Below are 16,192 nucleotides of genomic sequence, written 5' to 3'. Positions count from 1 at the left end.
TTATAGTCCTCTGTTTCGGGTCAAAGTGCAAAATAATGGTAGTTACTTGACCATGGAAGTCTTTTTCACTCTCTACAGTGCCAGATACAGTCAGTGCAGGTCAAGCTTGAAAACGTTCGAAGCATGTTTGAGAATCGGCAGTCTTGCTTCAAGAAGCTGTTGGATAAACACGTGAGGCCTGTCCAGTTAGTAGCCCCTCGGCCAGAAAATCCACCGAGATCAAAATCACCATTATTCTCTCCTAAGCATGGTAAAATATTTTAAGCTTATGTTATTTTCAAAAAATTCTGCTTTGAGACAGGAGGAGTAAGGCTAAGGATGGTTTTGAGAAACCAACTAAACCTTGCTGGCTGATGCAGAATTGTTATATAAATGTATATGAGATGGTTTATTATCTTTCCAAGTTTGTGTCTAGCTCCCCATACCTGGGTGAAGAATGGGACTGGTTGCTTGGTATTTATTTTCACTTCCTACTCAGTGAAAAAAGAATGCTGTAAACAGTGCACGCTTTCCGTTCTGCTTTACAGGCATCCTACTGGGCTGAAAACTGGTGAATCAGTATTACAGGGAAAAAGGGCAAGGTTTATATATCTATTAGCCTACCTGTTCTCTGTGGCTGTCTTGAGCTGGAACTGACAAAGTTAGAGTGATATTTGCCAAGGAGCTTGGAGAAATGAGGAACTGAAGTCTCATGAACAGAAATGAGCTGGATGCTTAACTCCCTTTGATTTCTTGAGGATGTCTGCCTTAAATCCCAATTGTAGAATAATTAATGCCTGTAAGGGTATAAATTCTGGCTGAACTGAGGTCACTGAATGTTCTGCCCTGATTTTGGTGATGGGATGTGGCACGATGTTAGGTTTAAATGATAACATTAAAACTTTCATCCTTGGCAGCCCTGTATGTATCAGAATTAAAAAGTATTTCAAAGTAGTGTCCATGTATTTTAAACCAGGGGTATGGTAAGTTATGTGTGAATTAAGCTACTCAAGACGCAGGCCAGTGCAGCAAATAAATCCCAAATTTCCTCTTCCCAGGTTGATGCCACCCTCGCTAGACCCCACTGTCCTCTGAACCCTACTCCTCAATCAGGAAAAAAGCTCCAAGTCTTTAACCTAGAGCATTGCCCGTTTTACCTCATGTAACTTTTCCGGCTTTCTAGAAACAGGAAAGCGTTAAGGAGGAATTATTGACTTAAAGAGTAGGGTTAAATGTGTGGCCACCTCTGTGGGATGTTGTGAGACCATCATCAATTGGCTGGACTTATTTCATGCCTTTATGGGATGCACATTTTTCTAGCAAAGGCACTGCCTGCAAAGCACAGGTATCCTCCATTAATCCTCTTCTTGAAAGGGATGATCAAGTGTGTTGAAATGAGCATAGCCAGCAAGCAGGGAAAGACAAAAGGCTCCTCTTTGGATAGATCATGCCAAGAGAGCTTTTTAATAAGGCCTCTGTTTGATACAAAACATCAAAATGCTGCAGGCCTGCTGGCGTGATGTGCAGTGTCAAAGACACATGCTGGGCTCTGCCGGGAGTGCTTTGAGATGGATGGGTTCTATGGCGTGGATTGAAACCAAACCATCTCTGAGCACATTACTTTTGTCCTTCCTTCCTTCCTTCCTTCCTTCCTTCCTTCCTTCCTTCCTTCCTTCCTTCCTTCCTTCCTTCCTTTCTCTTTCTTTCTTTCTTTCTTTCTTTCTTTCTTTCTTTCTTTCTTTCTTTCTGTCTGTCTTTCGTTTCCCTCCTCTTCTTTTTCTGTCTGAGGACAGATACTTCCTCTTTCATCTTTGCCCTGGATCTGAAGCCTGTGTGATAAATGTGATTCTAATTTTGAAACCATTTTTTTTGGGGGAAAAAAGAGTAAACCTATCCTGTCCTGAGCCATAAAGCATAGTGAGATGTGGAGAAGTGGTACGGCAGGCTGTGGTGGAGCCCGAGTGCTGGAGTAACATCACTCTTGCAACAGAACACTGGGCTTCAGCTGGGACCACCTCCTGTCTGACTCCTGTCCGTGCTCCCTTCCTCCCCGTGGGAGTCTCCCAGTAGGACCGCTGGCAAGTCCTTACTTCTTTTGGGTCTTCCTGACCATGATGGGTCACACCCCATGCACGCCTCTGATCTGCTCTCCAGCAGCCCGATCTCTCTCTTTCCTCATTTGGTGTGTTTACATGTGGAGGTCTAAGGCCTCGTTGGTGTGATAATATGTAGTAACTTTATCTTACAGCAGCCCCATCTAAAGATGGGCCGTCTGCTCTCCACGTGGGTTTCCGTTCCTCTGCATCCATTTTTCTCCCTACATCTTCTGCTTCACAAAAGGTGGCTCCTTGGTGTCAGCCCTCTTCAAACCTTCAATCTGGACACAGCTGCTGTTGCATTCATATGTGCTGTGATACCTTTTTTCACTCTAATGGAAAGATAGTTCATTAGTTCAGGTTTGGGGATTTTTTGTGGGTTTTTTGGTTTTGTTTTTTTTTTTTCGCTTTGATAGCCTCTTTTTTTTCTATTTGTAAAGAAGGTGAATATTGCCCATCAGAATGTGTTTTTTTGTGGTCCACCTAAGAATTTGGTGTAGCCACTGGGGCTGCAGCCTGGCACATGGAGCTGTCACTGAGGCTGGAGCCAGCACGATGCTGGAGAAATTAATTATTGCCGTTCATGTTGGGGGGAAAGGGCCCTTTTGGTGAAGAATTGCTATATTGACTATTTGGGAGGAAGAAGTATTTGCAAGATGCCATATAACTCACTGGGGAGATTGATGTTTTATTTTTAAGCTTCCAATTTACCTTTGTGACTTGTGATTTTTTACTGACAATATCAATAAATTCTTCTGAGGCGGACAAACAGTTTATACCAGCTGAGCATCTTGCCCTATGTTTATAAAATAACTTTAAAACAGTATCCCAGTAGGTGATGTTCCTTTTGGTAGTTTGTTTGATTTTATTGTTTTCTGTCATTTGCAACAGGCTTCACAGACTTGGTGAGGTTTTGATTACAGTATTCACTTACTGTACATTTTGGTTTTTCTGATTACTTTTTCCTTTATGGCCTTTATGACCACATGTGTTGCTTGTGCTATTTGGCATTAGTATTGTTGTTTGAGATAGATACCCTTTATTTTGTCAGTTTGCTTGTAGTTATTAGCTAACTAATTATTAATTCTTAAAATGTATCCTATTTTTCTCTGTGACTCACTAGTTTCTGTCTAAACTATGTACTTCACTACATTATATAATTATGTTTTTTTCTACCCAAGGTGTGGATTTTAATTCCAGTTTGAAATTTTCATTTGATCTCTCTCTCCCTGGGAAGAAAACATCAAGAAAAACTCCAAGTTCTCGCAAGGTAAAAATTATTCATGAAATCTGAATGAGTTTTATACACTGAAAAACTGAAACCCTTCTAAAAATTGGTTGTACTTAGACTTTGGATTTGAAGATGCTCTTTTTTTTTTTTCCCTTAAAAACAAACAAAACAAACCCCCTTTTGTATCTGTATGGTTTACTTGGATTAGTCCAACACCTGAGATCTGTCTTGGATTGTTTTTCCAAGTCATAGATAGCAAATTCCTCTGTGTTATTCCCTGAACATGTCCTTTGCATAAAAGTGATGCCTATTAGGAAAACTCCCCATCTGCAGATATTTCCCCTGTCAAAACTGTTCTCTGGTCTCTGCACTAATGAATTATATTACCAGTATTTTCAGATTTTATGTAGCAGAGTAATTTCTGGGAATATTTGGCTACCCATTATATACTCTCTGCCCTTTTAAAGTTTTGTGTCACAAAGGATGTCTTAAAAGGAAGCATATTTCATCCTTCCCCAAGGAGTTCCCATGCTGACATGAGGGGCTGGGCTCATCCTGCCTCTGCAGTAGCTTCCATGCAGCTCTTCCCAGTACATCCCATTTCTCTTCCAGATCGAAGTAATGCATGATTATCAGGAAAAACGGAATTCCTTGCAGTATTTTATTTCAGACAGTGATGATAACTTGGATATACTAAAAGGGTAAGCTTTTGTTTGCATCACTCAAAATGATGTTTATTTCTGGCCAGTTCTTGCCCCATCCACCTGTTCCTCCAACCTGACTTAGGTGTCATCTCTTGCACATTTACCTGTTTTATCATCCCTGTGTTGGTTATTCATGAGATCACACCATGTTTTGGGCTAGTTGAACCTCACTGATTATCTGTGATTTTTTTACAGACATAAAAATAATATACTTTTTTTTTTCTTTATTTTAGCCATGTCATAAATGAGCTTATAGAAACTGAGAGGGTGTACGTAGAGGAACTGTTCACTGTTTTGACGGTGAGTGACTTCTTCAGATTGCTCGTTACTGTTCCCTGGTGACTTGTACAAAAGGGTTCCTGCCACTCTATCAAACTAAGCAAAAATGTGATCAGGCAGGTTTCTACTAAACTGTCAGATCCCAGGCTAGTCATAAATTTTCAAGTTTTCTCCCTAGGTTTTCTTTTTGGAGGCATCTGCAGGAACAGTTGGTGTCAGGATGAGCTTTTCATCTAGAATGAGGGAGAAGCCTTCTGTTTGTACACAAAAGCACTGGTAATTAGTTTTATCGGTGCCTGGAAAAACGTACAGAAAGCTGTTATTTTTAACTGTTCACTAATTTCTTTTACCTTTTAGAGACAAAAGAAATAAGCTTCTGTTTTATCCTTGGGAGGATTCTGTCTCAATACTATGAAGTTTGTGAATGTATAAAGAATATTTCTTTAAAAAACAGATCATAATTTCTCATACTGCCATTTTAGACATTCTGCTTTATTTCAAAATAACTCTTGCTGATGGCCAAAACAAGTTGGCTGTTAAATAGCTCTCCCCCTTGCATTTCTCTCACCCAGGAACAACCAGGCTATAAATCTGTTGGACTGCAGGTAGTTACATGCAATTGCCCTGCACTGATTGTTTTTTCTGTTAAACCACACTCTCTGTGATAAAGCAGTTGGCAGATATGCAGATTTATTACCGTGCATATCAAGTCTAGATGGAGAAAAATGGACAGATAGACTTAAGTTTCCTTTGAAGAGGAAAGCCTGCTTGTAGTGGTTAAATATAAATGACTAATTTTCCAGATATTTATCTTCTACTGCATCCTTAATCAAGTACAAAATGCCTGCTTAGTATAAGGAATACTGATTCCAACCATAGGGAGTGTGAGAGATTAATTTGGAAAGCCGAAAAAGATAGGCTGTACATACTGAATACATTTTTGCAACGGTTTTGCTACTCATGTTAAAAAGGCCTCCGTTTTATGCCGTGGTTGGTGACTGGCATGGCCAGCTTGAGCTGTGGGTAATGGCCTTCTTGATGTCTTCTTTGCAGTGACAGTCCTGAGCTCTGTCCATGCCTTCTCCCTACCCTACAGTTAGGATGTTTACCACACCTGGTGAATGTTTTTGCGCTGGTGCAGTGATGTGATTTTAATGAGGGGAGCTTTGCACTGTTTCCTAGTTCTACTCAACTTTTTGTAGTGCAGTGGTGTCCCTTCCAGCACCTCCCTGCTTGGGAGGCTGTGGTTTCAAGAGGCAGGTGGAGACGCAGAGGACAGGAATCCTGAGGCATCGAGGAGAGCCTCAGGCTCTCCTGGTGCTCAGCGGGCCTTGTACAAGAGCAAAAAGCCCATTGATTTTTGGTATTTGTTCTCGAGCAGCCATCTCTGCTTTGCAACGAGTCACCTCATGCGCTGGCTCTTGTGAGGTTGTGTGTAACTGCGTGCCCCATGCAAACACGTTGTCCCTTCTGTGTCCCACGGTCATAGCAGCAGGCGTGTTCAACCTAGACAGGTTTTCCTCTGGGACCTCTCCTGCGGTCAGGCTGTAGCCAGAAGAAAGTGTCTGCAATTTGCCTTTGGTGAACACAGAACAGTGCTGGCTGGCCCCACGGGAGCTGTCCCAAGCCATTCCCCGCTGGACTACAACCCCACGTGCCCAGGGACTGAAAGATAGGGGTTTAGAGACAAAAATAAGGAAATAAAAGGGATACCACACTTCGAAAAAAAGCAGATTGTATTGGAAGTCTTTTCACGTCCCTTTTTCATCTGCCTTCGAGGAGATGCCAAGCCAAGGCCTTACCAGCTGAGTGATGAGCCTCTTTTGCATCCCGCAGGGCTACAGAGCTGAGATGGATAACCCCGCCATGCTCATCCTCATGCCTCCCGTGCTGAGGAACAGGAAGGATGTCCTCTTCGGAAACATGCCCGAGATATACGACTTCCACAACAAGTACAATGCTGGCTTTATTCCTCCTTTTATCAGACTGATTTCCTATAGCCATTAGATACCCAAACCGTACCTTGCTCACCGCTGCATTTTGTCTCTTCTCCTGTCTCTTGCAGAATTTTCCTGCACAGTTTGGAAAGCTGCCTGGGAGCACCCGAGAGAGTGGGATTTTGTTTCCTAGACAGGGTGGGTGACTCATTTTCACATATAAAGCAGACTTGGAGGCCAATGTTTCTCCTGATTTGTCGCACTCTGCAACATCTCAGTTATGTCAGTTGAGTAAGATGCTTCTGATACGCAATACTAACAGCAAGGCAGGCAGCGTAGGTGCGTGGCCAGCAGCAGATGGGGGAGAGCAGCAGTCGTGACTACACTGCGGTCTGCTGTGATTCCCAGCAGTGGGTTTTTTCACCCAGACTCTGTGACTTTTAGATATTAAAGATGGCAACAGAGATAAAAGCAGATTTACAGTTTGGGTGTTCACCTTACTTGGCTGCCCAGCAGGTTTGCGTGCATGCGTGTGACTTGCCTTTCGGCTTCCCTTACAGCGAGAGGATTTCCAGATGTATGAGAAATACTGCCAGAACAAGCCCCGGTCAGAGTCCCTGTGGAGGCAGTGCTCTGAAAGCACCTTTTTCCAGGTGAGCTGTTTGTTCCTACCAAGGCAGGAATTGTCCTGGGACACTCACTTGTCCTAAACACCCTCCTCAGCACCCCACAATTTTGCAGCATACTCTGTTAACCCTCGCATGGAAGCCTCACAAAAGTAGCACTTGAAGTTTCTTGTGCACAGCACTTGGAGTTTCTTGTACACAAGGAGTTTAAGGCAGATCCACTCATTATATTATTTTACGTGTTTTTATAAAATTTCTTTAGTTTTAGGCACCATATGGAATTTTTACGTGAAATCTTCAAAGTTATCAAACCACACTAGTCACACTGTAGGAATAACTAGTTATAATTGGTGCAGAACGTACTTAATCTGAATTCTTTCTTCCAGGAATGCCAAAGAAAATTAGAGCACAAGCTTGGGCTGGATTCCTATTTGCTCAAACCAGTGCAGCGCCTGACAAAATACCAGTTGCTTCTAAAGGTAATTCATATTCTGCTTTGAAAGGACATCAGGAGATAGATTTGTTTTTCAGTGCATTTTATTTTTCAATTAAAGGTTACCGTAAATCAGCACCAAGCTGTAAATTACATATCACTTGTCTTGGCCTTCTGTAGTGACATTCAGTGAAGATAAAAATTTGCATACCTGAAAAAGGAACAAGTGCTTTTAACAAGCCATTTTTTAAGGGGAGAAAGACTACCTGAATCTGTTGAGAGATGCAGAATGACAGAAGCCCTGCTAAGAAAACTGAACGGGAAATGATCATAAGACTATGATGAATGAAATATATTATCTTGATGCGTCTCTTCTTCTCAAGTTGTAATAGTGCCTGTAATCTTTAATGAATTTATTCTTATGTCCCCTGTCTGAGGCAGGGCAGTACTGTTATTCCCACCCTGCAAAGTGGGAATGACACTGGGGTAGTGGCTTGTGAACCTCACCTTCTAGCCTCTTGAATGAGAAATGAGTGCACACAAAGCTGTAAGTGGGCACAGGAGATCTAAAACGAAAGTAATTTTATATCAACGGTCTAATTCCCTAATCTGTCTTTAATTTACTGACTTGAAGGCTCTTGATTTTATAAATTCTGTTCCTTGTGTTGGCTAGTCTGAATATAATCATCTGCTGCAACCTCATTTGAAGGCATATATGATATATTGGCGATGGAAAACCTGAGCCTTATTTCCCATTTCTTATCAAGCAGGGCAACACAACACAAAAAACTCAGATGAGCATGATGCCACTGTCCTTAAGAAAACCCAGAAAAAACGGGCCATACTTCAGTGATCTATTCCAAACCTCGTACTGACTGTGGTTTAGAGTCTTTTTTCCAGTGACATAGGAAAAAAGAAACTTGGGCAGTGCAGGTTGCTCTTGGGCATTGGAAACTTTGGGTGAGATGGAAAAGTCTGCTTTGTTCAAGTGCAAACACGTGCTCTTCCATTTCTATTTTCAGGAGCTGCTAAAGTACAGCACAAGCTGTGATGGAGTTCAGGAACTTCAAGAAGCTCTGGTTGCAATGTTGGATTTGCTAAAGTCAGTCAATGACTCTATGCATCAGATTTCAATAACAGGATATGATGTGAGTAGATTTGGGTAATGAGAGACCTTGCACAAGGCTGGATGATACATTGGGGAATGGATAGTATCTCAGAATGTATGAGCTAAAAACCCTACTAGAACAGCTACAAAGTGAATGGGATCAGGAAGCTCTTACAGGTGACAGTCTTCCGTCTGATTTCAGGATTTTGGAAAATATCCGCATCCAAAGGACGTGTTCAAAGTCGCGTAGTGCCCACACTTGCCACCTTGTGGTTCTCGAGAGTATTTTTTCCAGCACACACCTTAACTCTCTCACAGCTCACCTTATGATTCACCTGGGGTGTCTTCATAGAAACATTTCTCATTCAAGGTTTAACTAAATACTCTCTGAGGCTGATTATTATCCTTGCTTATAGAAGTGGTTGTCTTTCCTAGGTCTTCAGGGAGGGGTGAAGGGATGTCTTTCTAATCTGTTGGTCCCAGTCCTAGCTGCCTTGAGAAGTCCATCCTACGAGACCTCAGTTCAGGCTCAAATCTCATCTGCCCTCTCCCACTGAAGTAGTTGAGTCCTTGACCTGGCTTCCAGAGGAGCTGGAGAGTTCTCCTGTCTTCCTAGTTCTTCCAGTTACTGACTAGTATCCCTTCACATAGACTAGATGCAGCCCTGTGCCTGAGACCTCTGCTTCCCTCCTGGCACTGTGCCGTCACTCCCAAAAGATCATCTGATCCTTCCAGGAAGACCTATTCTTAGAGTGACGTGCCTTGGAACAGAGCTGGCCCCATCGCCTGTCATTATTTGGACGGTCCTCTTACATTTTAATTGATGTCTTTTTCTTTCTTTTGTTATTTGTTGTACTCTCACCAGGGTGACCTGAGCGAACTGGGGAAGGTATTGATGCAAGGATCTTTCAGTGTTTGGACAGGACACCGAAAAGGTCCGACAAAAATGAAGGATCTCGCCAGGTTCAAGCCAATGCAGAGGCATCTGTTCCTGTATGAGAAAGCCTTGGTCTTCTGCAAGAAACGAGAGGAGCATGGAGACGGATACGACAAAACCTCATCTTACAGTTTTAAGCATTTTTTGAAAGTAAGGACTTCTTACCTGGGGCCATTGCTATGTATGTTGTAAACCGATAGCTCTGCAAACCCAGGGAGTCTTTTTCCTTTGAAACAATGGCTTGTTTTCTGCTATTAAGGGATGTAATGCCTCATATGGAAGTGCCATGCCTAGGAAAGGCTGTTGATTGTAATAAACTGTGAGGACCCCCAGAGCTGAAGCAGTGTCTGGCAGAGCCCATGGGCTTGGAGTCCTGCCAGGAAAATGGAGCTGTGGGCAAGTCCCAGGGATGAGAATGTGCCTTCCCCCTGTCTGCTTTCCAGGAGTGGGGGTGAAAGCATGAAAATGGGGAGGCCTTTTTCATCTTCCCCAGCCCACCTGGGGCTGGGGTCTGCCTGGTGGCTCCTAAACCCTGTTTCCCAGCCAGGAGGATGCAGAGATATCTTTTCTTCCTCTTTCATTGCCTTTCTCCTCTGGCAGGTTCTAACTGCAGCTAAAAGTACAATTATCACATTAAGAGAGTAGCCTTATGGCAAAATATGAAGGACATAACCAACTGTCCCAAGCCTATAAATGCTAACTATTGTCAATAAAAATCCCAAACTGCACCTTCAGAAGAGACCTTCTGGCATACTCTGTGTGATGAGCACTTCTAACATCAGCATTTTGTCTCACTATTCTCCTTTGTTTTTCTTGATAAGTAAAAACCCAATATGGGTATATCTTAGAATGGAAAAAAAATGGACATTTAGAGGCAGAGCCTTCAGGCCCAGATGCTGCAGGTCCTTGATCTCAGCATGGTCTGGGGAGGGAGATGCCATGAGTAGTTGGAAACCCATGTAATAGTAGATAAGTCTGTTCAGCTCCAGTGCATGTTATAAATTGTATATTAAAACCAAATCCCGGGCCATATGTTTAGGTACTTAAATGTTTTTCCCAAACAGCATATTTTTTTTTTTTTTTCTGGAGAGCTTGTTTTCCCTGTAGCACTTGTTTTACCATACGTGTTTTTGAAAGAACTGAAGAGGTGGCATGGGGAAAGCCTGCTCGGAGGAGAAAATCCTGCATTCAGGACTCCAGGCAATGTGGCCAGGGTTTTTCTTTGCCTTGGGAGGGCTCATTTTCCAGTTGTTTGCATTCCCACACTGAGAGGTTGGGGTTAGAGAATCCAAGGATGGGCAGGATTACACCTGCACACATCCGTTTTCAGAATTGCTGTCCTGAGGGTGAAACCATGTTTCTGGAGCTTGACATTTATTTGATTCATGATAGTATCAGGAAATTGTTTTTCTTTGCAAGAATGTATTTTGTTGATTCAGAATTAAAGCAAGCTGTTGGGTAGAATCTGCGTAACTGGACATCTGTAAAACAAACAAAAGAACCCCTCAGGATAGTATTTTACATACTGTGTAAAATATCCAGTGGTAAATACCTCTTCAGCTGAGATTCAGTAACTTAGAGGGTGCAGGTTCATAACTCACTGCAATGCTGAGTAAATCAGTCTGCCTCGTACGCTGTGGAAGGCGATGCAGATGAACACCATCCCAGAGCTTTACACTAACCCTCCTCGGTCTGCATTGCAGTGAACCAACAGCTGAGAGACAGTGAATCCTGGTCAGGGGAGGACATAGAATTTCAAAATCCACTAACAGGAATGAGCAGATATGTCTATTCCTGGCGCTTCCCTTTGCATCCTCATCGTAGATTGTCTATGATTTCTAATAGCTTGATGTCTGGGCAGTTTTGTAGGAGCTTCCACATAAATGGCCATGCCAGAGGAGGTGCACAGAACTGGAAATTGCAGAATGTCAGTGAGGCACTCTCTAGGCTGCCCTTTCAACATCTTTCATAAATTATTTTTTACATTTTTAAGCTTTTAAAGTTTTCATAAAATCAGAACGGAGCCTAATCTGCCTTTCTTAGTCTTTGTGGCATTATACTGCACAGGATGAAGTAATTTTAAAAAATTATTTTAAAAATGTTTAAAACAAAATAAAACTGGGAAATACTGACTGCTGTTCAGTGATGGGCCTTTCTGCATCTGGGGTCAAACACTTTCTCAGAAGCTTGTAAGAGCTCTGCTGTTCATACCAGTGAAGAAATGAGGAAAGCTAATTAGCAACTTGCTTCCTATTTCCTGAGGCTTTTTGTAGTCACTGAAAATGGGTGCCAACATTTGAAAAAGTAGCTAGGAACAAAAAGTTTGCCCAGATGACCTAATTTGTAAATCCTCATAGTCTTTCAGACCAAAAGCTCATAGGATACACATATTAACAGCACAGCAATGTTAAACAGATGTTCTTTCTAAGGCCTTATTTGTATTTATACTGATTTATCTGTTGCAGTCTGTGTCAATAATTTATGACAGATGATACCGTTATTATTAGATCTGTTTCAAAACATGTAAGTGGGATAGTTCAGCTATTTTTGACCATTCATTAATCAGCAATAAACTGCTAAGCAAACTGTGCTTTAAGTGAGAATATAGTTTATTAAAGCTTTTTTCAGCTTTATAGCATGTTCAGCAGCTGGGCCGGAAGTCTCCTGTTGCTGAGGAGTTTCTTGGTCTCTAATTGTAGTTTGAGCTACTGATTCAGCTGGGTCATGTTGTGCAGATCCTGAATTATTTGGGCCTTTGGCATTTCCATCCAACTTATCAAAAGTGGTCTGTGGTAACGGGTATATAGGTACAGCAGCATTCAGCCGCGTCTAGCCTGAAGTTTGCGTGTTTCCTGAAAGCCAGGTTTGTGGCAGCTCAGGCTGTGTATCTCAAAATTAACCCTTCTTTCGGAAACCTTGGGATAGTGTCTCAACTGCAGGGATGGTCAGGGACCAAAAGACATTGAACTGAAATCTCTGAAGGAGCTGAGGGCTTCACAAATAGATTTTTAAGATCACTCAAAGAATGAAGCACAGAATGCAATGAGTAAATAAAGAATTGGATGGCAGAAGTAACGTATGTAAAAAAATAATGTGCCCTGCATTTATAAAGCTTCGTATGGCTCATCTGAAAAATTTCATGCTGAAAGAGGTATGAGATGACTTTTCAGTTAGTTATACTGATTCCCAAATGGAAAGTCCCCTAAGGTCTGTTGATTGGTTTCAGAAAGCTTTTGCAAATACAGCAAGCTGGCGGGAAGTCAGGGGGGATAAGTTAGATAATGACTTTCAGTTGCTGCTGAAATTAAAGTTGATGAAATGTGTTAAATTGCGTGAAAACAGGTTTGTTTAACATGCTGCAAAATGTCTGGAATCAAAATGTCCGGTATCAGAGGGAGGAGGGAGAGATTTGTAGTATGTTTGATGTTGTTGTTCCTTTGCAGATGAATGCAGTTGGAATAACTGAGAACGTGAAAGGAGATCATCGGAAATTTGAAATCTGGTATAGTGGGCGAGAAGAGGTCTATGTCGTGCAGGTTTGTAACTTGAAAAATCTGGATACTAGTGCATTCTCATAACAGTGTTAAGGAAATGTCTGCCATTGACCTTTATGGGATTATCAAACATTTAACTTGCATTTCTTCTTCCTCTTTCCATGTCAGCATTCACAGAGCTGTCCCAGCAGCTGGTCCTTGGTGTCCAGTCCAGAACTGTAAAAGTCATCTTAAAGTGGAGACAGAATTGCTCCTTGGAAATAGAGCCTTTTATTCTAGATGAAATCTCAAATAGAACAGTAGTTGGAAAAAAAAAAATAAAAATTACCGTGCTTAATAGCTTATGTGAACTGAGCTGGGAAATGGGCCTCATGCTTTATAGACACAGGCCACGTGCTCCTCTACAATCAGATGTCAGAACTACTCCCAGAGCAAAGGCTCAGCCTCTGTGGTGCTATTTCCAGTAGTCTTTGGACTCAACTACAGAACAGTAGCCAGACTGACCTGATTTCTTCCTGATTTTTTTTTTTTTTCCTTTTGTAGAATTTTGATTAGGCATTTATGGAGGTGAAATGTTTGCCTAATGGGGTGTTCACAGAAAAACCCACTGTGAAAATGTTGATTGATGGGTTCTTTTAATTAGTCTTCTGCCTACCTTTTTTTTCTCCATGTTACAACACAGTATCCAACTTAAATTCATAAAGCAGATGTATGTAGCAGAGTGTATACATATATTCAAAAGGCAGATTTAGCCTTTTGGGTATTTTGTTAAAGAGATAAGATGCATGCACACGTGTGCCTTTGTGTTCACTCCTTGAGTTGTAGTGATGGCTCCACAGTTTCCACAGTGTTTTGCCTGAGTGTAGTGGGATCATTAATTTTAAAAGGTCAAGAATGTTTAAATTTTAATGGTATCTTTGAATAAAAGGGCATTTCAGATAATTACAGCATAGAAAAATAAGGTTTTGTTCATACATTGTAATGGATGATTCTTCATTCAAAATTCAGACAGTCTTCTCTTCTTCCAGGCCCAAACAGTAGACCTGAAGATGGCATGGTTGAATGAAATAAGGAAAATTTTGTTCAAGCAGCAGGAGCTTATAAAAGGTACATTTGACCAATTTCTCCATGGCATTCATTCTGCAGCAGAACCTTTCCTATTTTCACATTGCTAATCTTCAAATCCACTAATTCTCACCAAAGAATTGATTTTTCAGAAGAAGCCTAGTAGCAAAATATCGGAGTGAGATCTTACATTACAGGGAAATAACAGAGCAGTAAAGGCCAGGTGCTTGTGTGAAAATGAATTACAGAATTACTTTTTGGTTTTTGGTCATTACCTTGGGGATTATTTCACATTTGTTATCACAGGCTTAATTCAACAAGATACATAGCAGATGCCTAGTTTTAAGCATATTATAGTCTTCAGTGGCATGCTCACTATTGGATTTGTGCTAACATGCCATCTTAATCATAGCTAAGTCTGCACTTTGCAAGAGTCCCTAGGTCTGCTTTTCCTCTAAATGGAAATCATTAGGGTTGTACAATAGGTCTAACTTTTAAAATAATGCTTCAAATGTGATGGTTGCTAATAAAAAAATGGATTTTAAGCTGGTGTTTGACCTCCCCGCAGTGGAGAAGCAGCAGCCTGGCTCGTGCATGGACCAGCTCCCTCCCTCCTCCCAGCTGAGTGATGGGTGAGTCCCAGGAGCCGGACCGGGGGCTCTCTGCAGTACCCTCCCGTCGTGGGGTACCCTCTGGCCATACCCTGGCTCTGTGCTATTCCACTGTTCCCCCCCCCCCCCCATTTCTGCCCAGGACCTTTGGGTAGGAGGCAGGAGGGGTGTGCTGCCATTTGGGTGGCGGTGGTTTGGGGACAGGGTCTGTGAGGGGCACCCTCAAGCTCTCTCCTGGCAGCACAACCTGAGCTGCAGCTCCCCTGTAAGTGGAGACAAAGATCAAAGGCGGTGCTCAAATTCAGGGGGAGATCCTGTAGCAATTATATTTCCCCTCCCAAAAACTGAAAACCAGGTGCTGATGTTCTTAAGTTTTATAGGAATATACGTTAAAAAGTAACATTATTATTTCTGACCCTGTTTTAAAAAACTGCGTGGAGTTTGCATTCATTCATAAAGTAAAACTAAGACTGATTTCTTTTTTTGTCATTCAGAAAGCAGCAGAGAGCCTCCATAAGCTCCGAAGAGAATGATTCAGAGCGCACCAGTCCAGTGATGCTGGACAGTGGGCTCCTGTCCCCCCAGAACAAGCCCCACAGAAGTACGGACCCTTCCCCTTCCCTCGGGGTGTATTTTGTGGGTGCTGGGGTACCCCCAACCTCAGCTGCATGCTCTCTTGCAGGCTGGCCGGGAATGTCACAGTCCCTGGAAATCTGCGAGGGGCTGGAGGAGTGGTCGGGTAACCAGTACCTCTCCAACTGCTCGGACACCGAAGAGGAGGATGGGAACCAGCTGGTTAGTACAGAGACGCAATAGTCCCAAAACTTGGGGTGCTTCCTTTTTTGGTTGTCTTACTTTGTTTTACTTCACTGGATAATGGATGTATTTTGTCTCTTAGTTTTTCCATTTCTTAATTTGGTGAATAAGGAGATGTCTCAGACACAGTTTCTTCAAATAATTTAAATTAAGGTAGCTGATAGGGCTCTGTCATGTTCCCTGCGGCAGTCAGAAATAACAGCTGTGTGATATGAAATGCAGCTAAAAAAGATAATTTTTTCTTACTACCACAGTCTCCAGGAAAATACAAAGCCCTTGCAGACTGCAAGAGGAGAGGATCAGAGGACCTGCTGGTGAAAAATGGCGATGAAATTCAGCTTTTGCATGAAGATGGTGAGGGACAGTGGTAGGTATTTTAGGACTACTTTACCTTATCTCTAAGATCCTGCAAGGCAGTTCCATGCAACCTCGCTTGCCTGGTGATACGCTTGATGCGGCTTCTGATAAAGTTTTAGACTGTTCCTGAAAGCTGGAGAATTCATTCCCTCGTCAAGACTAGAGGCCCTATGAACTGGCTTGGCCTGGGAAAACATGTCAGGGCTTTCTTTGCCATGGGTGTCTGGGTGAGCTGTGTTTTACCAACATCTTCACAGCCCCTCATCGCTTCAGATGATGCTTCAAGTGAGAGCTCTTTGCCCGCCCCAGCTCAGCTGTTGGCTTTATTCCTCTTGGCTTAAAAGTAGCAATATGGAGTAATTGCAAGATATTTTCCTCCCTCGAAAGCCGTGTGAGTGTTAACTGGTTAATGGCTGCGGACCATCTTTCTGTTGTATTTAAAGCTGTGGCTCACAAGATGATAACACTTCACAGCTGGTTCTCCCCTTATGGCTGGGAGCATTGCCTGGGAAATCACCG

At 42.3% G+C, this 16,192-nt stretch overlaps 1 protein-coding gene across 3 annotated transcripts in view; it reads left to right on the top strand.

Annotated features, from left to right (window-relative positions):
• The window catches only part of MCF2 (MCF.2 cell line derived transforming sequence), a 62,686-nt gene that overhangs the window by 36,355 nt on the left and 10,139 nt on the right, over positions 1–16,192 (top strand). For all 3 annotated transcript variants that reach the window (XM_074914981.1, XM_074914980.1, XM_074914982.1), the window contains 16 exons: positions 79–250; positions 3,257–3,345; positions 3,919–4,007; positions 4,244–4,310; positions 6,126–6,241; positions 6,355–6,424; positions 6,787–6,879; positions 7,239–7,331; positions 8,308–8,433; positions 9,259–9,480; positions 12,774–12,866; positions 13,853–13,931; positions 14,458–14,521; positions 14,995–15,101; positions 15,183–15,295; positions 15,571–15,683. In XM_074914981.1, the coding sequence (XP_074771082.1) occupies positions 79–250; positions 3,257–3,345; positions 3,919–4,007; positions 4,244–4,310; positions 6,126–6,241; positions 6,355–6,424; positions 6,787–6,879; positions 7,239–7,331; positions 8,308–8,433; positions 9,259–9,480; positions 12,774–12,866; positions 13,853–13,931; positions 14,458–14,521; positions 14,995–15,101; positions 15,183–15,295; positions 15,571–15,683 (1,706 nt within the window). The remainder of the gene's footprint in view (positions 1–78; positions 251–3,256; positions 3,346–3,918; positions 4,008–4,243; positions 4,311–6,125; positions 6,242–6,354; positions 6,425–6,786; positions 6,880–7,238; positions 7,332–8,307; positions 8,434–9,258; positions 9,481–12,773; positions 12,867–13,852; positions 13,932–14,457; positions 14,522–14,994; positions 15,102–15,182; positions 15,296–15,570; positions 15,684–16,192) is intronic.

Source organism: Athene noctua, chromosome 11 (assembly GCF_965140245.1).
Source record: "Athene noctua chromosome 11, bAthNoc1.hap1.1, whole genome shotgun sequence".
NCBI lineage: Eukaryota > Metazoa > Chordata > Aves > Strigiformes > Strigidae > Athene > Athene noctua.
This window is presented reverse-complemented; position numbering and strand designations above follow the sequence as displayed.